The sequence below is a fragment of the Melospiza melodia genome, chromosome 22, assembly GCF_035770615.1.
Source record: "Melospiza melodia melodia isolate bMelMel2 chromosome 22, bMelMel2.pri, whole genome shotgun sequence".
Taxonomy (NCBI): Eukaryota; Metazoa; Chordata; class Aves; order Passeriformes; family Passerellidae; genus Melospiza; species Melospiza melodia.
Window position 1 is genome coordinate 12,392,120 of NC_086215.1, and position 27,525 is coordinate 12,419,644.

At 47.3% G+C, this 27,525-nt stretch overlaps 1 protein-coding gene across 2 annotated transcripts; it reads left to right on the top strand.

Moving 5' to 3' along the window:
- The first annotated feature begins 455 nt into the window (after positions 1-455).
- On the top strand, positions 456-23,264 carry LHX2 (LIM homeobox 2). 2 transcript variants are annotated; one of them, XM_063174715.1, is made up of 5 exons: positions 456-1,262; positions 3,992-4,197; positions 4,797-5,179; positions 13,838-14,043; positions 20,312-23,264. In XM_063174715.1, exons 1-5 carry the CDS (start codon positions 1,035-1,037, stop codon positions 20,597-20,599), a joined length of 1,311 nt encoding a protein of 436 aa, XP_063030785.1. In that variant the 5' UTR covers positions 456-1,034; the 3' UTR covers positions 20,600-23,264. The 2 variants fall into 2 exon arrangements, with proteins under 2 accessions (XP_063030785.1, XP_063030786.1); XM_063174716.1 differs by having other exon boundaries at positions 3,995-4,197.
- Positions 23,265-27,525: the final 4,261 nt, after the last annotated feature.

Below are 27,525 nucleotides of genomic sequence, written 5' to 3' on the forward strand. Positions count from 1 at the left end.
CGCCTCTCCGGCGCCATGGCCCGACGCGTCGCCGACGGTCACCGGGCGGCAAAGGCGGAGGTCGGCGCGGGGCCGGGCGGCTCCCGAGCCCGCGGAGCGAGCGGGGCGCGGCGGGGCTGGCGGCGCGCGGGGACAGCGCGGGGACAGCGCGGGGACACCGCCCGGCCCCGAGCACATGCCGGCGGCCCGGGCGCGGCGCAGCCAATGGCGGCGGGGCAGGACATGATGTCAGAGGGGCTGTAGAAAAGGCGCGGAGCCCCGCGCGGTGCCCGCGCTGCAGACGCGCCGCTCGCAGCTCCGCGGCGGCTCCGCTCCGGCTGCGCTCCCGCCCCGGGCCCCGCGGGCCGCGCCGCTTTAAGGACAGAGGGGGGCCGCCAGTGCCCGTCCCATCTGGTGCCCGTCCAACTATTCCTCCTTCCCCTTGGCTTTTTCTTTTCCCAATGAGCTCCAGCGGGCTGGGGGAGGAGCGGGGGAAGGAGCAAACTTTGCCCCTGAGCTGCCGCCGCTGCCAGCCCTCTGGACTGTGAGTGCGTACGGTGGGCATCCGCCCCAGCCTCCTGCAGCACCAGCCTGCTCTCCGCCTGCTGCAGCCTCCCTCTCCCTTGCTTTCCTCCTCCAAATTTCGCACAGTACGATGTAAGGGGCTTGTCGTAATTTTTTTTCCTAATTCTTATTTATTTCTCACCGAAGATGGTTTAATTTTTTTTTTATATTTCTACTATTTATTAATATCTCCCAACCGTAAGCCTGCCCAGCCTTCTGCCAGCTGGGCCAGAGCATAAAGCCTGGGACTGCACCTGGGGCAATGAGCCCCGCACTGAAGAAGCCTCCTAGAGAGATGTGCCGGGGCCGCGCAACAGACTAGATCCAAGCCCCGAAGCTCACACCACCAGTTATCCCCTCTCCCTCATCCCCTTCGCCCGCCTTTTCTGCACCCCGTCCCTTGAAACCTCGGATCAGTGCCTGCGCCGCGCTCCGGAGAGCTCTGCCGGGAAAAACCCGGTGCCCAAGGAGAGACGGGGCGGCCGTGCTAGATGCATGGGGGAGGGCTCCGGTTAATGCAAGTTCTGGGCTCCTGCAGGGACCCCGACAACTGTCAGCAGCAACAGCAACTCGGGCCCTCCTCCTCTGCTTCCTCAGCGATGCTTTTCCACAGCCTTTCCGGCTCGGAGATGCACGGGGTCATCGACGAGATGGATCGGAGAACCAAAAGCGAAGCACCGGCCATCAGCTCGGCTATAGACAGGGGAGAGACGGAAACGGTAGGAGCCGAAGGAATGGGAGAGTCATGCACCCCCCTAAACATGCCAAACCCCTCGCAGATACAGCTTTTCCCCTAAAATAACAGGCTGGGGGGAAGCGTATGCAAAATACTAAATCAGAAGAATATTAAGCATAAAGGCACCCTAAAAGATTAAATGAAACCGTGGGGAAAGGCATGAAACTGTTAATTATTAATAATATGCATAGTAATAGTAACACTTGGGTGAAATGAACGGTACTGCTCTTGTGAGAAAACAGATAGACCAGCCTTTTGGTAGCGTCCAAGAACTCCTTCCCTTCCCCCAGCCTGTCCGGCCTTCCAAAGTTTTTAGGAAGAGGCAAAGTGTGGTTTTATACCGGTAACATTTTGGCACAGCAAATTTTTTTTGTCTGCAGAATGGAAACACAAACACCAAATAATCCAATTCTGTGTAATTTTTCAGGTAGGATGCCTTCATGGAGATAGTCTTTATAGCATTTATTTAAGAAGGAAAAGAACAAACACGAGTGTCTTTAAGTTATGGGTTTTTAAAATAATTTTAATATGTGGGTTTGTAAACATGGCAAACAGAACTAGAAGATATGCCTCAGGAAGACGGATGGATGGGAATTTTTATAACTTTACCACATTTTATCTTGTCTGCTGATGTGTGGACCTTGTATATTAATACATTTAGTTAATTAAAAAGATGCATCCATCTAACCAGCATTAAGCTGGCAAAATGGAAGAAATTTTCGAAGTGTCTAAAGTGATTTAGCAATTCATGCATACTATTTTTTTTTAAAGAAATTACAATTCTGAAGTGAGATTATCTCGTACGTTTATTAAATGCTGTCTTGTAAACTGATACAGGCGTATGCAAGGAAGATCCGTTTTCAGGTTTTCAAACTTCATCTGTATGTGTTCTTTCTTGTAATGTTATATGAAATTTGCCTAAAGGTGACAGTGAGACTATTTAATCTTGAAACACCGTCTGGAGAACGGCCTTTGTACTAGAAGGGTGGGATGCGATTTCGAATCTAAATGGTTTTGGTTTTCTTTTAAAAAGTTGATATTTCTCCGTACAATTACACAACATCCAATGATCTTTGCTGGACTAAATATTGTGGCGTGATAGTATTATATGTATATAATCTGTATGGATACACGTGTGTATGTGACAAATAGTGGGTTGGAATACTAGATCCTTGAATTCCATTTCTAGACCGCAGAATATTTTTGTTACTGGAAGAGCGAAGTAGAAAAAATCGTTATTTAATTTAAAGTGGATTTACAAGAAACTACTTTGGTTATAAAACGATCCCTGCTCGGAGTTCAGTTAATGCCTTAAAGAAACAAGCTACCGGTGGGTTCCTGTGACTAACACCAGTGGAGTGCCAGGGTTTTATTTGTGCGGAGTTCTCCTAGTGGGAATGATGCGGTGCAAACGGGAGCGCTCACAGAGATGGGATTTTGTGATCCCCGCAAGCACAGGATGAAAGCAATGGGTTTGGCATGTGCTGGAAAATCAGCCTCGGTTCATTTCGATTTCCTCCGATTAGCTGTCTTTGCTTTTGCTTTGCGCGAGGATTTAAGGCTCTAGAGGAGGTAAAAGCAAACAAACAACTTCTCCCCCGCCCCGAACCAAAACAAACTGCGTGTTGGGCGCAGCTGTAAGGAAATGTTTCGGGTGCTCGTGCACAAGAACAATCTGCCGTGGGCTTTTGTGCAAAGCGGGTAAGAGTAAGTTGGGAGCGAAGTGGAAAGCAGCATATTGCAAGGTCTGCCCCGGCCGCTGCTCTGCCCGAGCCTCCTCTCCCGAATGCTGTTTTAAGGTGCCTGCTGAAATAAATAAGCATGCTTACACGGTTCCGATATTTCTTCCTCTTTCTTGTTCGGTAGAAGTTGACAGGATATGTATGAATTTGGGGGTTTTTGAGGGTTTTGACTGGATTGGGATTTGACACTAAACTATTAAATTATATAGGGCTTATATTTAGTTTTATTGCTTCCAAGTTTATTCTAGCGTAATCTAATGTGCTCTCTTGATTTTAACCCGCTCTCATTCCTGCACGTTTCCCACTATTTCGTTTTCCTGATTAAACATTCTGCACCTCGGATTTAGTAACGCTCATCTCCTCCGCAGCTTTATTTACTGATCCCTTTAGCGCTTTGGGTCACAGCAGATCGCGATCCGTGTTGTTTGGAACCAGCTTGCAGAGAGCTGTGTCTGTAGCTCTGTGACTACCGGGGGTTTGATCGTAATTCATTCAGAATTTTATAGCTAGGAAAATACACACACAGACACGCTCCACATACACGCACTCACACAGCATTAACTAGGCAGACACTCTCAATATATCCGTAATTCTAAAATTTAAAATTATCTATCTGTGATTTGCCCTGCTCTATTATTATTGTGCCTGTTTATTGAACGGCGCCTTTTCTTGGTTTGAGACTGAAAAATCCACCAGAAAAAAAAAAGTTCTGGGTCCGGTCTGGACGCCTTCCCTAGAAGCCAGGGTGGTTTTCTGTTTGTCTCGCCCGCCTCCCGCCCCCTCCCGGGAAGGTGGGATGCGGCGGGGCCCTGGGGAGCGGGCCCGGCCCGGGCGGGGTGGCGGGCTCGGAGCCCCCGCTGCTGTGCCAGGGGAGCGGCAGCTCGGCCCGGCCGGCCAGGGGGAGGGGGGAGCCCAGCCGCGCTCCTGAGTTTCTCCCTCTCGCTAACGGTCTGTAATTGTTTTCCCCCAGCAGACCATGCCTTCCATCAGCAGTGACAGGGCTGCCCTGTGCGCCGGCTGCGGGGGTAAAATCTCCGACCGTTATTACCTCCTGGCTGTGGACAAGCAGTGGCACATGCGCTGCCTGAAGTGCTGTGAATGTAAACTCAACCTGGAGTCCGAGCTCACCTGCTTCAGCAAGGACGGCAGCATCTACTGCAAGGAGGACTATTACAGGTACAGCCTGCCCTGGCCGCCGGCCGGGACGGGGGCACTGCCCGCCGCTGCCCCCCGGAACAGAGCCGTCCTGACGGCACTGCGGAGGGGACCCGTGGGCACGCGTGGGGCAGGCTGCGAGCTCCCGAAACCTCCCCCTGGGGAGGGAGACTGGTGGGGAGGATGAGTCCCGTGCTGCCGAGAGGGGGGCACGGCCCGGGCACGGCTTCCCCCCAGCCTGCTTTGGCTGCTGGGGCCTTCCCCAGGCGTGCCCTGCTCGGCCTCCTGTGCTGTCTGCGGGGCCGGGGCCCGCCGCCGGTGCCTCCTGCGGCCGGGGGTGCGGGCGCATTCGCGGCCCGGGGCCCGGTGCCTTTCCTGGTAGGGTCTGGTGGGGCGGGAGCTGCGCTGCGAGGTGGGAAACGGGACGGAGACTCCCGCGCTGCCGTCCCGGGATGCGCGCCCGGCTGGGCCCGCAAACGTCCCGGCTTTGTGCCGCTGCCCCGGTCGAGGCGGCCGCCCCGAGGCTCGCGGCCCTTTGCCGCCCTCCGGGCAGAACCGGCCAAGGACGGGGTGGGGGCAATGCGCCTCTCACCGTCTCCTCTGGCCTTTCTGTTTTGCAGGAGGTTTTCGGTGCAGAGATGTGCGAGATGTCACCTGGGGATTTCTGCCTCCGAGATGGTCATGAGGGCCAGGGATTTGGTATATCACTTAAATTGCTTCACTTGCACCACTTGCAACAAGATGCTGACCACTGGCGATCACTTTGGCATGAAGGACAATCTGGTGTACTGCCGCCTCCATTTCGAGACTCTCATCCACGGGGAGTACCAGGTGCATTTCAATCACTCGGATGTAGCCGCTGGGAAGGGCCCGGCTTTGGGAGCGGGCTCTGCCAACACTTTGGGACTGCCTTATTACAATGGCGTGGGGACTGTCCAGAAGGGGAGACCCAGGAAAAGAAAAAGCCCGGGGCCTGGAGCAGATCTGGCAGCCTACAATGCAGGTAAGAGACCCTTCCCCCAGAACAGTTCAAATGGTCTGTTTCTGTTCACTTCCAAAGGGGGATTTCCGTTTATTTTAGCTTAAACTGTTAATAATAGTTTAGCTGCAGCATAATTATTGAGATCAAGTGCTGTCAAACTGCAATTACAGAAGCTAATATGTTAGCATTTTTCACTTCAGCTGGAAATAAAATGTTTTGAAGCAAGGTCATCTGGTTAAGGGGGGGGAAGAAGGGGGAGTGCAGCCTGAAATAAAATCTGGAAACCAGAGATTTTAAGTTAGCACTTCAGAGGCCCGTGAATTTTCTTTAGTGGCTACACTCTAAAGCTGCTGACGGGTGAATTGTTCAGCCCTGTCCTGAGCTCTTGCACTCCAAAGCTTTGGAAGGAAAGAGAGAGAGGAGGTGGCCGTTTCCCAGGGGCTGGAGGGGGGCGGTCGGGCTGGCTGTGCCCGGGCAGGGGCCGCGGGCAGCAGGTGTCTGCGGGCAGCACAGAGCCTGCTCGCTCGGGGGCGAGTTCCGCTGGGGTTTTGTTCATGAGAGGTGACTCGGAGAAGAGTCGGGAAACTCGCAGCATCCCCTCTGAACCGAGCACAGCACAGGAGGGACGGGAGCGAGCCTGGCAGCAGCCGGGGTTCTCTGGATACAGCAGCAAACTTTCCGACGTGTTTCCTCGTTTAACCTCCCCACCGCCATAGCACTGTAATTTTACGGGCAAAGGAATTCGAGCAACCTCCTGCCCCCATCCCTGCTCCCCTCTGCCCCTCGCTCCACTTCTCCGTGTGGCTGCCACCAGAACGGCTGCCATCCCGGGGGCTTCCTGCTCTGCTGCTTGCATGCAACGGGGGAAAATGCTTGGACAAAACAAAATTCTTAGCTGTTGGCTTTATTGGAGGACTTGGAGGCGGAGGAGGGCTGCCCCCAGCCCGGCGTTTCCCGAGCCGGGCGCTCGGGCCGTCCCGCCAGACCCTGGCACCGAACTCGTTTCCCTGCGTCGTTCTGTGCCTCGGTGCCCTGTGTGCTTCTCCGCCCGCCTCAAACTGTTTCAGACTGGTTTCTCTTCCAACCTGCCTGCTTCGGACGTGTCCCGCAGGGCACAGATTTACCTTTACCACGTTCTTGTTTCCCGGAGAGGGCGTTCGGTAAAGGCCAAGTTGGCTGCGGTTTGTTCCGAGCCGCGTCTCGGCGCGCCCCGACAGCTGCGGGCTGCGCCGGGCGGCCGCTCCGCCCGCGCGGGAGGAGGAGGAGGAGGAGGAACGGGGGAGGAAGGCGCGGGGGACACCGAGAAGTGCAGGGGTGGCGGGGAGCTCGGGCTGCGGGCCGGGGGAGGCAGCTCGGGACCGGGGGGCTGCGGCTGTTTTGCGCCCGAAGGGAGTAACAAAGCGACGAAATGGGGTGGTTTGTGCTGAAAACGGCAGGGAGAAAAGGCGCATCTCTAACCGCCAAACGCACCTCGGGAACGAATTTGCCAGCTATTATTGGTTGAACTAATTGCTGAATAATTTGGAAGTAGTGCAAAAAGCAGTAGTGGTCCCAGTGGTGAAGGTTGATGAAAAGTGGATGTAGTGTTCTCGCGAATAACAGTTCAGCTTTAAAACATGCATAAAATATACATTTTTCCCGTTAAAAAACGTCTCCTTTTCGGAGGGATTAGCTTTTAATTGTCCTTCCGCTGTCTCCCTGTGCAGGGCAGATGTTCAGATTCAAAGGACCTGTAAACCGAATCAGCGGCATCTGTCCTGGATGGGAGCACAGCCCGAGAAAGTCTCACTGCTCCCTGACTTCCTAAATAAACCGCCTTTAACTGCATTTTGAAAAATTCGTTTACAAAAGAATTGCCGTCTGACTTTTAGTGGTTGTTTAGAGCGTGCTACTGAAACTTTAGAGATCTTCTTTGAGTAACCCTTGGCTTCTTCGCTTAAGCTATTTATCTACTTAACTATTTACTAGACCTATAATCGACTAATTTATGCGGTAATAAGTGCCATTGATCTTGGAAATCAGACTGGGTTACTCGTTGATGTAAAATTCCACAAACCAGTAAATTATTGCAAAGCCTTGGATTTTGTACCTCTAAAAGATAAACCATCTAAAAATGTGATAGTTTCTCTTTTTATTTTTAGTGGAACTTGTAATTTCCTTCTCAGAAATGCACTACAAATGCATAATGTTGTCATCTGAGGGGATTTGTTCCTGGTGATTTGTGTAGAATAATTTTGTAAATAAATCTACACCCAGAGGTGGTGGGAAAAGGGGGACCCATAAACTTGGCAGAGTCGAGACTGAAATAATTTTGTAAATTGCAGCAAATACTCATTTGCAACACGAATTAGACTGACTTTTTTCTTTTTTCTTTTCCTACTTAAACGAGACTCCGTTTGCAGGGGGATGATGGGTTTAGATGTGGATAGAGCCTGACAAGTGGAAAATGGCTTAGAAGGATGCTGAAACTTCAAAAAGACTTCTTTTTCTTTCTTTTCTTTTCTCTCTCTTTTTTTTTCTTTAAGTGTGTTCCTGTGATCATAATTTCCTCCTTCACTTGTTGGAATGGAGTTTGATGGGTTTTTTAGGTCAGTAAATCAATGGCTGAAAGCTTGCTGAACACAGAAGCACCTGTAAAGAATTCTGAATACTCCCTTTGTGAATTAGACCCCAAACCTCCCACAGTCTGCTATGTTTTATTCATTTGTATCTAGTCTGGCTTTAAGACACTAAAATATCCTGGAAAATGACAGATGTATTGCGCAAACTTGGGGCACGACGGGCTGATAAAATACCCATAATCTGTACAAACAGCCAAGATATTAAGAAACGCTTCCTTCCTTTGCTAGCAGGAAGATGCCTCGTGCTTCGCCGAGGGGTGACGGAGCATCCATGCGGGGTAGATGTCCAGGCGGATGGGGACGGGGCTGAGGGCGGCTCTTTGCCGGGGATGGGAGGGGAGGCTGCGGAGGCGCCGACCCAGCTCCGGGCAGGGCTCGGGGCAGCGCCGGGGACGCCTGGAGCTGACCCCCTCGAGTGGCTGTGTCAAAAGTGGTTTGGGGTTTTTTTCCCTGACAAGAATGCGAAAAGCCTGGAAAGTTTTGAAGAGCGAATCCCTCTTTCCTCCTCCTTTCCCTTGGGACTAAAAGCTCACAAGAAGCTTTCCTGTGACTACTGTGACAGAGCGAGCAGACGGGAATCGCGGCTTAAAATCGGATGTCTTGCAGAGATTTCCTAGGGAAAATTAGGGTTTACCCCTTTCCCCCCCTCCCCTTGCTTCTCCCCCTTCTCTGCCTCCTCCCTGGCTGTGGTCACCTTCGGGGTCCCCGGGCGCATGTGGCCCCTCCCCAGGGGGCTGGGGTCGGGGCCGGGGCAGGCGCAGGGGCTGGGCTGGGGTCGGGGCCGGGGCAGGGCGCGGGCATCGCTCCAGCCCCGAGGGGCGAGCGGGGCCCCGGGAGCGGTCCGCGGGAGGCGGCAGGGCCGGGGTGCCTGGGCAGCGCCGGGGTGCCTGGGCAGCACCCGGGGTCCCTGGGCAGGGCTGGGGTCCCTGGGCAGGGCTGGGGTCCCTGGGCAGCGCCAGTGTCCCTGGGCAGCGCCAGTGTCCCTGGGCAGGGCCGGTGTCCCTGGGCAGGGCCGGGGTCCCTGGGCAGCACCCGGGGTCCCTGGGCAGGGCTGGGGTCCCTGGGCAGGGCCGGGGTCCCTGGGCAGCACCCGGGGTCCCTGGGGCAGCGCCAGTGTCCCTGGGCAGGCCCGGGAGCGGAGCCCGCCGCAGCCCCTTCTCCCGGCGGGGCGGGCAGCGCGGAGCGCGGCTCGGCCGGGGCCGCCCGGGTTAATCGCGGCGCTCAGGGACTGACCGCGCACTCGCACCGGCCATTCAGCGCCATTCAGCTGGCTTAATTGAGGGGAAAAGCCCTGGCGGCGGTTCCTCCCGCGGGGCCCGGCCCGGCCGCCCCTCCCGGCCGCTTTGTTCTCCCGGCCCGGCCGCGCTCCCCCCGGGGGCCACGGCGGCCGCGGGGCCCGGGCCTGGGGCGGCCCCGGGGGGCACCGGGACGCGCGGCCCCTTTGTCCGAGGCGCCCGGGGAAGGCCGGAGGAAGAGGGCTCTAATCCTGCTCTCCTCCGTCCTGGCCTTGCGATGCTCGGCCTGGGCTCCTTAAGGCTCGCTGGCTTTATCTCCTCAGAAACACTTGAAATGTCAAGGTTGAGGCAGCGCTGTTGTGTCTGTTGCTCCATGGCTTGGCAGAGAGACGCTCCTTTTAGTGCTGCCAGGCACCTCAGGAGCAGCCGGGGGTACCTTGCCTGCTCCCAGTGCCACAGCTTCACCCATTCTAATGCCTGTGGTGAGAATGTCAGGAATCTGTCCTCTCTATGTATCTTCTCCTTCCTCCAAAGAGAAAAACCATGTCTGTTCCTGTCCCAAGTACCACTCAGGGCTCTGTCTCACCTCTGTCCCCTTTGAGGATAAGGGTACCACAAAGTCCTCTACATGCCCCGAACGGAACAACAGATACGGCTGCACCCCTGCCTGGTCTAGTTAATCACAAGTTCCCTCTCCAGGCAGCAGGAGGTTAAAACACCCCCTTGACTCCGATTACAGAAGGAAAGGGGTGTATGTTCCCGAGCCACTATTGAGAGATAATGCACACACAACGTGTCTCTTGTTTCATCACTCTTTCAGAATCAGGATTAGTTTTCTTTCTTTTGGCGTAATCTAACATGTCAAGCACAAGCTACTAAGAACAAAATTTCCCCCAAAGGAAATTTCTCTTTCTCATCTTCATGTGCCATAACCTTAGCAACCTAGTAACTGTTAAGCACACACTTTGCCCTGAGTCCCAAGCCATGGGGGGCTCTGGTGATCTGAGGGTGAAGCAATGTTCCCAAGTTCTCCCCCTCTAACAGACTTTGTTACAAAAGCACCAGCACAGCCTGCTCTGTGCTCTTGTTGTTGGGTTTAGGGAGGTGTTATGCATTAATCTGCAAAGGGTATTTTGGCTACCAATGTCAAAACAAAATGTTTTCCTCTTAGTCTGTAGGGATGCAGTGATGCTGCCTATGGACACCACCATCCTGTGGCCAGGATGGGCTGAGGCTGGTGTGCTGCCCCTGCTGCACCAGCGGACGTGGGGAGGGCAGTGCCTGGGCTATGGGGTCTGGGGAAAGGCCTTAGAAATGTTCTAGGGTCAAAAAAGAGACTTGGCACTGCTTCAGAATTTGTTTTATCAAAAAATAGAAGTGAAACACTCATTAATTTAAGGCTCCTCTATTCGACTGGAATTCTACCAATTGTATTTCTGAAATCCCAGCAGGAGCCTGAGATACTGCAATGGAATGGAAATGTTACATATGGATAGTTCAGCAATTCCTTTGGGAGATACACAGGACACCACAAAAGAACAGGGAAGACAGTGCCTGAAAAACAGAGGGTTGCGTGAGGAGCATGTACAGTGTTAGTTTTACACCCTGATGCCTTTTGCAGAAACTCCTCAGCTCTTAAAATCTCCACTTACACCCTTGGCCCGTTCCGTGTATCTGTGCCTGCAACACCCATGGACATTGCAGATTCTGTGAGAGATGCAGATAATATTAGACTGAATAAAATAGCCTGTTGGGGATGGTGCCAGGCACCACAACCAAATACAAGAGGGGAATTGGCACCAGCTAGGACTATTTATGTCCTACTGGGTGATGCCTGGGAGTAGCCAAACCGCTTGCACAAGACAGCGAGCGGCACACGCCCTCGTGCACTTTCAAAATCTGTGCTGCAACTTCCATCCCAGACAAGGACATTCTGCCACTCTCAAGTGGTGCATGCTTACTGTTATTTTAATACTATTTTTACTTAGTAGATAATGAGGTACAATGCTGAGAAATTCCCAGAGTAAGTTGTTCCTTTTCCTATCAGGGTTTGATGAAAAGCTGACACCCTCATTCCATTCTAAGAGGGTTTAGAATCAGTTTTATATCCTTGGATTCTGAATGTCTCATTCTCTATGGGACACATTAAAATCCAGCTCCTTGCAGCCCTAGGCTTTGTTTTGTTGCACATTAACAGGAACCAGACCTCAGTCCTGCAGACAGATATTTTGATGCATTTCCTCCTATGTCTGTCTTGTTGTTTCTTGGAGGGTTCAAAAGCCTCTAAGATGACACACAAAGGTCTTTTCCATTACTAAGATCTAAAATTCTTTGGGTACATTTTAAAAACAAGCATGATTTGGTTTTACATTTCCATAACAGAATTTTCTGTGAGCATTATTATGTTATTTATCCCCTTGGTCTTTATATCAGGAATTGTGGTGATGAAGGAGGCTGGAGCACATGCCACGACTCCAGATGGGCAACTAGGTCCCAGATCTTAAACCCAACAAGATTTGGCTACATCCCAAACAGCTCCATTACTACTCCATTGTTACTCTCTCCCTCGAAGTATCTTACACCTTTTAAATTCAGGTGCTTGCAGTTTTCCATGCTGCAGAAAAACAAGCAGAAATGCTTCTTATGGCCAAAATTTGGCACAAGATCCAGAGGTCTGGAAAGGATTTATACAAATGTATGCACATGCACGCACACACGCACTCAGACACTCATTTCTATGTACAGCACCATTTTCTTAGCTACTTTTTAAATTATAGGAGTACAGAAACACAGGAGAGTTTGAGGCTTTGGACACTTTGGGCATATCTGTTAAACAAACGTGCTTTTGGGCTTGGAGCTGAATTTTTGCAGGCCTTGCTCTGTATTGTGCCACAGCTTTTTAGCAGGTTTTGAAAGGCTGAGGATTATAAAGCAGCTACTGTAGCTACTGCAAACCTGCTTAGGGAACCTGCATGCATCTTTACTTAGGAATCTGTGCATTTTATTATCCGTGTGTTTTTTAAATCTGTTTTTAATACATGCCTGTCAGAATGTGTGTGTTTTCACTAGGGCTGAGACCCACTGATGGACAATGAATTTAGACAACATAGGTGCATGAGATGTACTCAGTTGTAATTAAACAGCAATAGTGGACAATTGAAAACAAGCCTGTTTTCATGTTTAAGAAACTAACCAACAATTCCCATTCAAAAGAATTTTTGGTTGTTTTTCTCACACTGTGTGGAACAGAGATAGCAATTTTTCATTACTTTTAGCATAAAACTTGTAGGAAATTAAGAGGGACTTGTAGATATTTGGTCAGGAAAAGCTAATTAACAACAGTTTGTCAATGCTAATTTTCAGTTATATTCCTAATTTTATGTTGGATTTAAGCTCGGTTCTTAATGTTATTTTAAGAGGGTTTCTATGGTTTGCTGTATGCACAAATAAATGAAAAACTACTTTTGGTCTACAAGATTATTTTGCTTGGCATTCAGTATTTAATACTTCTTGATAATTTTTACAGTGTTCTTTTCTCACAGACCTTCTTCTTCAACTTGATTTTTGCACGTGTATCAAACACTGCCATTCCTCGATTTCAAAAGGATATGGCAGAAATGATAATTCAAACTAGTATTTGCAAACACTTTTCTAAAAAAATGGAAATATAAACATATAAATAATTAAAAAGATTTTTCATTTGGCATGCCAGTGAATATGTTGTATTAACAGCTTGATTTCTTTAGCTAGTCAGATTATAGTCATAATTTGCTGTCTGGTAGCCACAAACTTTATTTCTTTTATAGTGTTTCATTTAATGGTCTCCCTTGTACTCTACAGGGTTTAGTTTGATGGAGGAAATAATTATGATTTTAACTAGTCTGTTCCATTGAGATTTAACTGGAGTGTATTGTGCAGCTCTCTTTGTGTGTTCCAGTGCAATTGATGGTGAGACCAAGTACAGTAAAACCCTTTACAGAGCTGAGGACAGCTACTGTCCTCCCACAGAAAGTGGAGGAAGAGTTCTGTGGAGGTGGAGAAGAGGGGAAAGGAAACAGAGCTGACATTTTAAAATCACAGAGGGGAAGGGCAGGGTCCTTGCAGGCTGGTTATTGTGAGGGAATGGCTGGAAGGTGCAGAAATATGATCCAGCTGTGCCCAGGTGGGCAAGAGGCCAATGGCCCCTGGGCTGTGCTCACCCAGTGCTGGCACTGCTGGGGCACCCCAAGGGCTGGGGGCAGCTCTGGGCCACTCGTGGCAGGAGTGACACTGAGGGGCTGGGCATGTCCAGGGCAGGGAATGGAGCTGGGAGGGATTGGAGCCCCAGGAGGGGCTGAAGGAGCTGGGAAGGGGCTCAGCCTGGAGCAAAGGAGGCTCAGGGGGCCCTTGTGGCTCTGCACAGCTCCTGCCAGGAGGGGACAGCTGGGGACAGTCAGGCTCTGCTCCAGGGAACAGGGACAGGAGCAGAGGGAACAGCCTCAGGCTGGGCCAGGGGAGGGTCAGGGTGGATATCAGGAAACTTCCCCAAAAGCAGAGGTGAAGCCCCTGTCCTTGGAGGGGTCTCAAAGCCATGTGGATGCAGCACTTGGGGACACGGGTTAGTGGTGGCCTTGGCAGTGCTGTGTTAATGGCAGGACGCAATGACCTCAGAGGGCTTTTCCAAACCAAACTGCCCTACAAAGCCATGAAATGGAGCAAAGGCAGGTAGGGTTGTGCCAGTACATGCTGCGGTGTGTCATTTGAATTGCTGCACTTGGGGAAATTGGGACAGTATTGGTTGTGGAGCAAGAGATTTAGAGGCCTTTTCCTCTTGTTGCCTTCAGCTTTGAGCTGCAACGAGAACGATGGTGACCACCTGGACAGAGACCAGCAGTACCCCAGCAATCAGAAAACCAAGCGCATGAGGACGTCCTTCAAACACCACCAGCTGCGGACAATGAAGTCCTACTTTGCTATTAACCACAACCCTGATGCCAAGGACTTGAAACAGCTAGCTCAGAAAACTGGCCTCACCAAAAGAGTTCTTCAGGTAAGAGCTGTCCTGTGCCTTGGAAAGTAATCAAAATATCAGTTTTATATTTAAAAAGCCATGGCTTTTGCTGCTTTTCAAGATATCCTTAATCATTCATACCTTCTCTGAGACTAAGTTAATTCCCAGAAAGTATGAGAAGAGTTATTTCTTTTCAGTTTCTCTCAAGCAGATCACTTGGGTTCTAAATTTAATGAGAATTGTGAAGGTTTGGGGCCCTGTTTTCCTGGAGTTCTTTAATTCTGGTGCATGTTTTAGCTTCCAGGCTGCTGTACAAAAAAAAGTGACTTATTTTAGTTAGTGTGCTCACTGTACATAGAGAGCTTTTAGTTTAGAAATTCAGAAAACATGTCAATGCTTACCTTCGTAAGAAATTAATCAACAGTTTGAATTTGTTTTATCAGGACAAGGAGGAGGGGTTCTTGTTAATAACTGAAGTGGATGTAAATTAAATTTTTCAAAAACTTATAGTTTAGTGACTTAGAATGAAATGAAACTGCACTTTAAAAGTACTTTGTCTTGCTCATGGGAACACACTCCATTTGAGCTATTGTGGGAAGGAAAAGGAACAGTATTAGTTGATTCAGCTGCATTTTAATTCATAGTTCTGACTCAAGAAATAAATTTTAATGAGCACTTACCCAAATGCCTGTACCTGGAGATAAACTTGGGCATAGAGGAGCCATGGCGTTCCAGGATTTATTTCTGAAAGTTTTAAATGGGTCTTAATTGTAGAAAAAGGATTTGTGACCTTCCTAGAGACAGGTAGGGCTGCGAGCCCCATCCTGGGAAGCATCGTGGACAGCTCACAAGTCACAGCCAAGTGGAGGGCAGGAGAAAACTGCTGAGGAAAACTGAATTCACTGGAGGAACCCTGGAGCTCTCAGAGCTAACACCTGCCAGAAGAAGGAACAAAGGTTTTGTAGGCTTCCCTGTAAAATGACAAACTGTACATAATGACTTCTCCTGGCTACGTCCTCACAGCTGGATTGGGTTTGTTTTTCTGAGCCTGATTTGCTGTGCAGGAACAGACTCCTCTGGCAGGTGAACAGCAGCTGTCCTAAAACCACACACATGGCTGAAGTCATTCACTGCATTGGTCTATCCTTAGACTGACCCTTCTCCTCTGTTTTACCCTCAGAATTCAGAGACTTTGGTAATACTAATTCACACCTGAATTACCTGAGAAACGACACATCAGTGTCTAGGAAGTGTCTTACGATTATCTTTCTGTTCTCTCTTGTCACTCCACACCAACTTTGATTTCCATCTCTCTCTTTTCACTGAATGGGTCTTTCCTTGCATCTTTTTTCCAAGTTATTGTCTCTGTTTCTTGCCATTCAGAACATATTTCCTTGTCTCCAAAATTGGACTTCATCCCATTACTCCTCTCTTCCTCCTTCAGCTTCTTCCTTGCTTCACTGCTTCTTCATTTCATCTTACACGTCACAATTTGCAGTTTTAAAGTTCTTCTTTTGTTTGTTGCAGAACTTTACAATTCCACTAAAGTTTTGTTGTCATTTTGGTATTTGGTGTTTCACTTCTTTTACTCTCAGAGTTAAATACTCCTTTATGTCCAGACTCCTTTAGCTGCAGTGGTGGAAGGCAATAGTTGGTGGTGAGGATGGTTCCCTGGGGATGATGCTGTTGGAGGCAGTTCTAGAGAATGGAGTGACACTTTGTCTGGTATCACTTCAGTTTTCCCACCTCTTACAACACTCTCTAGTCATGGATGTTTTGTTTGAAAATTAATTTGGGCCATGAGAGCACAAATTTGTATTTTTTATGTTTCAGAACCTTTCTGCCCAGTTGGTTAATCTCTACCTGTGAGTGACAATTAAGTTCACATATATGAGTTTTAAGGTTGCTCTTTGTTGGGAAAGCTCATCCTGATGCTGGTTACTGAGACAGTGTCACTTGTCAATTCTTTGGAGTCAGAGAGGCTGGCATCCATCTGTGTCACTGATTGAACACAAAGTGATTCACTGGCACTATTGATGGAATCAAGCACCACTAGCACCAGCCTGTCCCACACCCAGAGGTGATTGCAGGTGTAGGGGCACACCTGGCAGGAGCCAGAGCTCTGCCACACTCCCCAGCAGGTGTTTGTGAGCTCTGGCACCTTCTGTGTGTTCAGATCTCCATCCAGCTGGTGAGGGATCCTGGCTCTGTGGACACATTTCACAGAATTTATTCTAAGAGGAAATGCAGGGCACAGATCAGGAGAAAGGTGTACCTCCTAAACACATGGAACTGAGCTCCTGCTGATTTAGGGAACAGCAGCAGTGCCCTTGCTGTAGAGACAGCCCCACGTGTTGTGTGATGAGGGGACTTTGTAGAGGAGCAGAGAATTTGAGGGTTTTCTAAATGTTCTGTGATACTGGAGTTGGAAGCCCTGGCTGATGTCTTTGCTTTATATACAATTTGTCACCAGCTGCACATGTCCAGTGATGGGATGGCTGGAAATGTAACCCTCTCTTCTCAGAATGCATTTCCTTCAATGTCTTTGTAATGCACACTCAAAGTAGCCACATTCAAACACAGCAAACTTATTTATGTTTTAACACCTATTTTTGTTTTGTTTCCTTCCAATTTAAGTTTGCAGTTTAATTTATATATCTCTTGCACTACAGCTGGGGGACTCACGCCCTTTATTGGAAGCTATCATTAGTAATTAACAGCCCCAGCTAATTGAGCTAACTAACATAACTGGCATAAATGCTGCTCTCTGGGGAACTGACCTTTCTGTGTGTGAGTTCAGAAAAGGAAGGTGAAGGTAGGTAGCCCTGAGGAGGTGTGATGTGTGAGCTGTAGGTATGTACCTCTTCTCTCCCCAGGTGTCAGGAATAAGATTATCCACAGCCCAAGCACTTCAGGAACATAAAGCATCATTTTTCAGTGTGTGTCTTGTACACCACTTATTTTTTCTTGAATCAGTCCCCAGTAAAGTCACTACCAGAATCCTACAGAAATCACTGCATGTATTTGGACTCTGCTGGTCCAGTTTCCAGTAGTAAACAAGGCTAAAATATTTCCATCCCATGTGGGGACCTATGCTGCCCTTTAGTGAAGGTTGGCTTTGGGCTGCAGGCTCTTCCCGAGCCCCCATTCATTAAACATCTCTTTGAACAGTTGTTAATTACAGCAGAGTCATCACAATGGACGTGCAGTGAGTGAACACAGTCTGCTTTGTGGTGTTACATCCTCCATGTACATCCTCCACTTACTTCTTAGTGAAACTCAGAGAACCTAAATGTCTCCAGGTAGCTGTGTGAATGAGCAAAATTGGTTTAAAAATTTCTTTTTAGCAGAAGCTGTTCACATAGCTAATATGTAACAGATGCAGCAATGGAGGTGTTACAAATCAGAAAATAAAGTTATCTAAAGTGATGATCCCATCAACTTCAGTATCCAAATCCTCTTAGTGAGTTTATTTTCAACACTCCCTTATCAGATTTGTTATTTCATTCCAATTTGACTTGGTAGAGACAAAGAATTTGCTCCACAGATCACTGAAGAGGGAGTGCAATGTTTTCCCCTCAGTAAATCCAATTCTGCCTCAGCGCTGAGTGCCCAGCTCCACGCATGCAGCCCCGCTCACCGGAGTGTGGCAGCAGCAGTGGAGGGTCCTGCAGCTGCTTCTCATTTTCCACTGGCAGTTTTGGTCTGTATCTTCCCCTTTGATTGAAATAGCTCAGCCTTGTACTGATGCAGTTGGATGGAAACCCACTAAACACTTCCCAATGATTTTGTTTATTCCTCAGTCCTGAAGGAATTGTGTAATTGATGTGAGATAAGTCCTTCTGGAAGGATTCTTCCAGTTCTGTGTGTCTGGGTGGTTATTTCTGCCTTGCCCTTCCAGGTGCACGGCCTGAGCTGCCCATGGGAGTGGTGGGGCAGCCTCAGGAGCAGCCCCATAACCCCAGAAACAGCCCCACAGCCTCAGGAGCAGCCCCATAACCCCAGAAACAGCCCCACAGCCTCAGGAGCAGCCCCATAACCCCAGGAACAGCCCCACAGCCTCAGGAGCAGCCTCACAGCCCCTGGAACAGCCCCATAACCCCAGGAACAGCCCCATAACCCCTGGAACAGCCCCACAGCCCCTGGAACAGCCCCGGGAACAGCCCCACAGGTAGGGGAACAGCCCCATAACCCCAGGAACAGCCCCACAGGTAGGGGAACAGCCCCATAACCCCAGGAACAGCCCCACAGGCAGGGGAACAGCCCCAGGACAGCCCTGCTCCTCTCCCACCACTCTCTAGCACAAAGGCTTTGCTGAGGATGTCAGATTTAAAGCACGTGCCAGAATGTCACAATGGTGGAAATAATGTTATCCCTTCTATCACAAGACTAGGTGTTTTCAGAATTCAAAGAATTAGATGTATTTTCAGTAATAATACAAATATTTATTATTATACAATTTCAAAGAGCCTTGTAACCATTAACTGATTAACCTTGCCAATATTCCAGTGGGGAAGGAAGTAAAAGCAGTCATATAATCTCTATTTTCAGGTAATACTTGCAGGATTATATGATTTTTCCGTGTCTAACATGAATTGCCACAAATAAAGAGACAATGAACCATATTGTATGTGCAGCTCCTGAAAGCAGTATGGGTGGTCACTGGTAAGGGCAGCTGAGCTCAGGTTTTCATAGGAGTGGAAGATGAAGGGAAATCCATAAACACCAGGAATCTTTCTCACTTGATGCACTACATCTTACCAGAGAATACCACAGAGTCTCTTGCCCTGGTAAGGTCAAGGAGCAGCTGGACATTTAGGAGAGTGTCATGTTTCCCATATTTGGGACTACTGAATATAAAAATATGGGTATTTAAATGAACATAAATGTGAAATTATGCAGAAGTAAGTGTATCTACAGCTGGCCAACTGGTTTGTCTGTTCTGTTTTAATTATGCCATGGCTACATGAACACACACAGCGACAGCAGCCAGCTCCAAACTCCATTTCACAGCTCTTATCCTTCATACAGTTGCCAGAAGGTATTTTAAAGAAACCAACCACTAAGTTATTTTGTGGAACAAGTAGAAATTATTTCTGCCTGAAAGGTAAGAAGTCCTACCAAAGTTGCAGTTGCTGTTTTTGCTGTTCCTGAGCAGTTGGTGCTTGAGCCTTTGTGGTTTAAGTGACCAGAACAAAGAACTTGGCCTCTCCCACAGCCCCTGGCACAAGGGGCTCTGCTTGGAACCTGTCAGGCAAAAACATTACTTTGGGCTTTGCCCCTTTTTGACCACATTGCTGGTCTGTAGCAGGGTCACTGCTATACTGGACTCTGATAAAATCATGGGAATATTTTTACTTGTGCTGGTTTAAAAGAACTTTTGTATATGAAATTGATAAACAGCCTTTAAATGAGGTGTTTTAACAAAGCAATTGGCAATATAAACTGGTCTAAAATACTGAGCTCTCAGAAAGAAGGACCTGTAGGGATGTGATTTATGCATGGCCCTTGAATTTGTGCCTGAGGATTATTTCCTGGTGGCATTCCCTGGAGAGAGCGTGAGAGACAGGGTGTGCACATTAAAGACCTTTGGCTGGGGGAGAAAGCTTTCCAAGGCAGGAAGAGTGCTCAATAGGGGGAATTTGGAGCTGGAGCATCCCTAGATGTGAAGAAAGGAGGAGAGAGGTGAAGCAGCCGAGGCAGATCCATCAGCTGGGACTGCAGTGGGAGCTCTGCCTTCCTTCCTTCCTTCCTTCCTTCCTTCCTTCCTTCCTTCCTTCCTTCCTTCCTTCCTTCCTTCCTTCCTTCCTTCCTTCCTTCCTTCCTTCCTTCCTTCCTTCCTTGGGCAGCAGGAGCCCGTGGGAAGGCAGGGTGCCCTGGGCTGTGCCAGCAGCACTTTGCTGGGAGATGGATGTGAGGTACAAGAGGGAAACTCCTGATTTTGTGCTCATCAGGTGCGCGGTGTTGGCCTCACCCAGACCAGTGCTGCTGGGATCGAGGGCTCTCAGGGATTCTGCATGCTGCCAAATTTCTGTGCATCCTTTCACACACCTTGTGCAGTCAGCTCAGCCTGCCAGCCTCCATGCCCAGCCCGCTCCTGGCCTGGGCACACTGTTTGCAGGGATGGAAGGACAGGGAAGAAGGAATATTCTGCAAGCAGAGGCCGTTTCTCATGGCTAGAACTGTTATCTGTTACCAGTAAAAATGTCTTTCCCAATTCCAGCATTGATGAATTTGTGAATATGCTTTTGCATGCTTAAACTCTGCAGGTCTTTAAATGCTGCACTGTTATATCAAACTGTTTCAGGTTTGGTTTCAAAATGCTCGAGCCAAATTCAGACGGAACCTCTTACGTCAAGAAAACACAGGGGTGGATAAGACTTCAGACTCAACCCTCCAAGCAGGGACCCCATCAGGTCCTGCCTCAGAAATATCCAATGCCTCTATGAGTCCATCCAGCACTCCCACGACTTTAACAGACTTGACTAACCCCACTATGCCAACTGTGACGTCCGTCCTGACATCCGTGCCCGGGAGTCTTGAGGTACATGAATCTCGAAGTCCTTCACAGACAACTCTTACAAATCTTTTCTGATGACTCTTTCTTAATAATTTCTTTAAAAAAGAAATTATTCTTAGCTGAAATTCCAAGTGTATTTTAATAGAGGCTTTGAGCAACTGACTAACCACAGTTAGGATCTCTCCTAAAAAACAGAAGGAAATGTAGTGTTCTGGTATTATGGAGTATGGACTGAAGAATAACTTGGAAGATCTATTGCAACACAACATTTGTGTAACTGTACAGTTTTGTGGACTGAGCAAGGGAAACAGCAATTAATTTAAGTTGGCTAAAGCTTCTGTATTTTCAAAGACTGCCATGTGCCTTATATACTGTTTTATCTACATTCTTTGGATTCCATGTCCACTTCTCTCTTTTTCTCTCTGTATATTTATGACCAGGGCAAAAAATGTTAAAGAGTTTGTTACTTTGAATAGTCCTAAGCCTTTCATTGGTTGCTTTGTTGTTTTAGAATTTTAAGGTCGAAGTCTGTTCGAATACCAGAATTTGTAAAATCTAACCAGTAATAAAACCACTTATGGAAACTACTTGGTAATGGCTGCAGTTACATTTAACATTAGTGTCACAATCCAGGTAGGCTGACTGGATCCAAAAGGGTTAGAAAAATGCACTTCAAACACAGTGTCTACCTAGGAAAACCCCTAAATATGATGTACACATTCCTCTGGTTCCCAAAGTATTTCTGGGTGAGAAATCCAGCTTGTAGAACTGTCTAGGTACCTTCATTGTAGAGAAATAATGTTAGTTGCAGGTAGAAGTGATCAGATAATGTTACAACTCAAATAGAAGAACTATGGTTCATTTTGCCACGTGAAGGAAACCTGACTTTGGCCAGCATGCAGGAATCTTGCTTTTGTGCAAGGCTTGTCCCATGTGCTGGAGGCCACAGCTGCTCCATCACCAAGGTGCACACTGGGGGAGCTCTGCCCCAGGAAAGAGGCTGAAGTATTTCAGGTTATTTTACAACACTGGTGGGCAAAGTTGAGGCAAAATTATGTTTTATAAAGTCACAGCCTTACATTTTTTGTAATGTTTTGAAGGAATAAATAGCCAAGGAAGAATATATTATTGACACTAAAAGTGGTTATTCCTTTAATGATTATGGACCTTTCAACACAATTGAATTCCTTCTCCCCAAAAATCTCTGCAGAATAGAACTCATATTTTGAGTTTTTTTCCTATTGTTTTTAAAATTGCTTTTCTGTAATAAAAGAAATACCTCAGCAAAGTTTAAATATGTATAAGAAGGAGTCTACACTATGCTGTTTGCCCGGTAGGTTTAGAGGTTTGGAGTGGTACATAAGATGCAGATGGTTGTTCCTTTTCAAACCTGTTCCAATCAGTTCTTTCAGTCAGATGTTGGGTTGTACTGGCCAGCTCTCTGAAACTAATCCCTCATTCCCATTGGATCAGAATTGCTAAAAGATGATTCTAAATAAACAGCAAGATAGATGCCAAGATTTGTGTTCTTTGCCCTTCTCAGGGCATTGAAGATGATTTTGTAGGCTGGACTTTTTCTGAACAGTGTTCTGGTTTTAAAAGCGCTACATTTATTCACCTTTCTGAGCTGCAAATTTGCTATTCTTGTGCAAGCCAAATTCCTATCGAGATCAGGGAGAGATTTCAGAGCATGAGGACTATGGGACAGAAAAGCTGACATAATTGGGTCATTTATTAACCTTTTTAACACTTCAGCTTAAAAAACCCCTGAGGTGAGCTATGGGCAAAGCAGGACAGCCCTCAAGGATGGGAACTGGTTGGGATCTGTGAGAGGGATCGGGGTCTGGTCACCAAACCCACGGCTGCCAGCGTCTGTTGAGTTTATGCACAGTGAGGAGACACTAAAAAGGTGGTTTGTGTTGAATTTATAAATGTTACAGGTTTATCCAGGACATTTTTCCTCGTGATCCAAGTGTCTGATAAGGATGTTGTGCTGGTTGGTGGACTGTAACAGGTACATATCTGCCTTTCAAAGCTGTTCTGACACGGACATTCTGCTGTTTGTAACATTTTGTTCATTGTCAATCACCTTGGAGATTTTTTTTTACATGGTAAGCTGGATCTTTTCTTGATTTAAAAGGCAATTTTGGTCCACTGTTAAATGGTTCCAGGCCATAATTAAAACCCTGTGTATTAACCTGTGAACAGTTTTACAATACCGAATCCTGAAATCTGAAGTGTTACTGCAAATGTAGCGGAGAACAATTCCAATGGTTCTTTAAAATTGTACTGCTATTATTTGTGATCTTGTATCTTAACTACCTGAATCCATGTGGATGGAAATACCTTTCAAATCAATTCTCAATATTGCCTTTTCAAACACCTGACCTTCATGAAGGGGAATACTCTCATGTTAATCTTATCTGAAACCTATACGAGACAATTAGAGAAATTGTCTGGTTTAATCAAATCAGGGATTTTGCATATAAATAAGAGACAATATTCTATGTAGGGTCTTTATGTAGGTGCATTAGGATTCACTCTGGCTCCGATGACCTATGTTGTCCCCATGACTGTTTCAATCCTGTGGTATTGTTTGGTTGTTTAGAGCTTGTTGGTTTTGAATGCTGTACATTTTTTTACTACTGCAATCCTAATGTTTCTTCACATTCTTGTACAGTTCCACATTTGATGTATTAGTCTGAAATTCTGTTAAAAACATGAACAAAAATGGAAATGATATTTCTTTGGAAGTGTATTTTTACTGTATATCTAATTTGAACTAGTTGAACATACTTCTTTACATTTTGCATGATAGGTGTGTAGTTCATTTTTTAAATATGAAAGAGACTTAAAAGTAACTTAGAACAAGAATATAATGAAACTATACAAATATGGAAATACATACAATGATTTGCTACTTTTTGACTCAAGAAGCTTTTTGAAATACATTTTACCTAGTTTATTTAAGATAACACAGATATTCTGTCTCTGAGTTCATACATAATGCAGAATAAGACAAGATTATGTACTAGAAAAACTTTCAGGTCACCTTGGTACTCACCAACACACTGGATTATTCTTGTCAAACAGACAATGGACAATATATTTAAAGAATGCTGATATATTTTGATCTACAGGAGAGAGGGATGGGATGGCTGCAAGTGATATTTAATCACAGCTTAAAATTTATTGACTCTATTAATGGCTACATTTCATAAAACTTAGTATTTTATTCAAATTATCTAAGTTTGGGAAGAGAAGACCAAGGATCATTATAGTAATGAAGAAGGTGAATGTGTGCCCTGGAAGCAAAAGTCAATTTATCAAACAGATTATGGATGCAGAAGGAGCCCTCAAGATATTTTGGTTTTCAAACTACCTTTTCCTCCTGGCTGTTTAAAACCCCACATAATTAGGCTGCTTTCCTATAAGTGTTTGCTCTTTTTTGTCTGTTGGAAGGAAGCTTAGGCACCTGTAAGAGCAATCTTCATCTAAAGGAAAAGGAGAAAAAGACACAAATCAAACCAGGAATCAAACCAAGCTCCATACTTAGGTGTGAGTACTTGGGTGGAGTTTCTCCTGCTCCCACAGGGATTTACATTTACCCCTTCTGAGTAAAGAGGATTTACACCATCCCTGGTGCAGCTAATCTGTGCCTGGCTGGAATCAGCCTGTACATGGGGTGGCCTGTGCCTCTCTGAGGTCCCTGCAGCTGCTCTTGCACGGGCTGCAGGTGAAACACCTCTGCACAACCCCAAACAAATTCCTGCCAGCATCAGAGCTGTCCATGGCAGGGACACAGAGCCCAGCCCCAAAATCATTTCCACTGAAGCAGCACATACTGACAGGCCTAACAGATAGAAATTTATATTACTGCCATGTCTGCTGCATTTGGACTCTCCCCCCAACCTTTCAGACTCATTAAACTCGTGCTCCACCATTCCATATGGGAAAACCAGAGCTGAGCTGGACCAGGGCCACGGGAGGCATTTATCAATTCAACAGTTCCTTTTCTCAAGGACTGGGTAAAAAGATACACTGGCCATTTAATGGATTTCTTCTCAGATTAGGACGAAGTTAGCAGCTCTTTCTGGCCTAATAACTGGATTTTTGTAGCCAGTAAATATTTTTTGGGTTTTAATTTGAGCAAAACATAGTACTCAAAATACACAACCTGCTATCAGTAAATTCAGACATTGCAATATCATTTATTGCACTAATGTGTGACACTGTGCAAATTATTATTTCTGCAGAAAACCACTTCTGTGCAAATTCTTCTTTGCTCTGTAGAAGGCATGGCTCTGCACATGTATTTACACAGCTTGTTTATATGCCACTGTATCAATTTATTACATTGTAAAATTCAGCACTTAATAGGAAGTTACACTTTTTCAACAACGTCTAGAAAAAAGGAAATAATTAAGCTTTTTGTTAAAGAAAGAAATCTGTTCTTTCCCCTGCATAGTTCAGCCCAGCAGCTATGGGCGGGAAAAAGCAACCAAAACAAGAGGAACACAAATATTTAGAAAGCATGACTTCACTCTGTGGGGACCTGTTTTAATTGATAAATCTCAGTGATGCCTCTCTCCAGTGCACCCACATCCAGGGTGGCTGGTGCTGGAAAGCCACAGAGGATCTGCAGCACTGCAAACACTGAAACCACCATGTGTCCTTCTTGCAGTGCCACCAAACTGCTGAGCTGTTATCTGCCCATGACACAGTCATTACTGTGAATGTCACACTCCTTAGTTACTGCTCAGAACCAGTGAGAAGATCCTCAGGCTTTGGTAATGCAGTGTTCCTAGGAAAGGATGCTGATTTTCCATGGGATGTTGGCCCAGCACTGAGGGGCAGTGAAGAGGAGCTGCAGTCCATGGGCTGTGTGTGCTGGCTGCAGCCCGTGGCACACAGCCAGAGGTGAATCCTTCCCTCCACAGAGCTAACCCACATTCTCCCAGTGGTCTCCAGGCACAGATCACACCAGCTCTCCTTGATGGCTGATGGCTCTCCTTTGTGGCCTTCATTTCTCTGTCTGTCTTTTCCAGCTCTGCCCCTATTGTGTGTATGGAATTCAGGAATCCTTGTCAGATTAATCTAAAAGCTGTACAATGGTATTTTCTGTTATTCTTTACTCTTCAGCTCCCTGAGTGCAGACAGTTCCTACTCATGTTTTGTGTCCATACTCTCTTTTTCCATCACTCAGTTTTATCCCAGAGATTATAGATTGTGCACATCAACACTCACTGGCACTGACAGGATTCTCCAGAGTCCCTTCTGGCTATTCCAGCACAAAAGAGGAGTCTCAGAAAAGACATTGGCAGCTATTTGCAGAACTCCTTTCTCCTCACAAAACAGCTCCAGCTCCTGGGGATCTGTGGTGGGAGCACAAGGTGTGTTGCAGCCACTTACATGCAGGTACCATCATTATCAGCTGCCTTGGAATAGACCAGAAGCTGGGCTGCTTTTACAAGACCTGCATAAAAATATAATCCATTTTAATTCTAGAATTATACTGGAGCTGATGCCAGGCATTAGAGGGAAGAATGTGTTTCTGGCAGGACTCCAGGTATTTCTGTTCTTTCTGCCTGTTGGCTGGAGCAGAGGCCAGGGCAGCCCTCCTGCCTCCTGCCTCCACCACAGACGCTCTGTGGCCAGCACAGGGAGGCTGGCCAGAGGTTACTCACTGTTATTTTGAGAAAGTGCTTTGAAGTCCTTGAGCGAACAGTGCCAAAGTGGAGCAAAAGGCAAAGTGGAAGTCTTTACACTTCCCGTGGGAGGCCATGAGAAAATGGCACTGCAGCAGATGAGTGTGACCACACGTGTGCACCTCCAGTCCCACCTCTGAGTCCTGACTGCTGCCCACGACAGGAGGGCCTGGGCTGCTTTACTTTGGAGAACAGAAACCAGAAACTGCTGCACCTCCCTTTAGGGATTTGCAAGATATGTGAGAAGGCACAAATCAATCCCACACATCAGCCTCAGAGGAATTGGGATTGGAAGGTACTGAAGGGGATCTCTGTTTCCCAGGAAGGAGGCACTAGATCCTAAGCATGGTACCTGGAGATGAGAATGCAGGGACCTGTGATGCAGGGCTGAGTTGTACAACTGAAGGAAGGCAAAGACCCAGTTCTGTACAAAAGCCACTGAGCAGGGTTTGGGAAGAGCAGAGGGCCTGGAGGCCAGGATTCAGCATTCCCAGGATAAGGAGAAGTCGCTGTGTTGGAGGTGATGCCACCTCTGGCCTCCAGGAAGGCTTTTGGTTTGACAAAAGCCTTCCTCAGACTCCTGCACAGGTCAGGAGGAAGCTGTTCTGGTGTGTGTGACAATACCTGACAGTCCCACCCTGCCCTGGGGGCTCAGAAGGGAGGAGGTGCAGGAGTGTCAGAGGGCTGTGTGCTCTCCTTCACACTGCCAAGTGCTCTGTCACAAATGTGAAGGACACACACCCAGTATTGCACGTGCTGCCTTTGTGTCCCAAACTGCTCTTTGCTGTTGTAAGCCGGCTCTCTTCATTAAATGTATTTACTTAGCAGCAGATCTGTTGGTACATATGAATAATTGACAAGGAAAATGTCACTTACTGCACGGGTGCCGCACGATTCTGGCTGCTGAGCTTCCAACACTACAAAGCCTGGAACAGGAAGCTCTAAACCCAATTTCACCTTTTACAGAGTTTAATTTTGGGTATGTTTCTTATCTTGGTGCGTTACCAAACTGTTGAAAGTGACAAAACCAGATGTCATAAAATGCAGGGAAAATGCAGCTGGACTGAACCTCGAGTATTAACAAAGCCAATTCCCTTGACAGACACTAATCTTATACCTTCAAACCCAGGAAAGATTCAGTTAAACTCACAATCATTTTATAGTCTCTGTAGAACCATAGCAGCTTAGGGATCCTTTGTTATTCCTCCATAAAGAGGAAAGTTATAGTGAAAGTGCCCTTCTTAAGTTGGGTGTTTTTAAATACTAACGTTTATTGCTCTGCAGTTTCTCTTT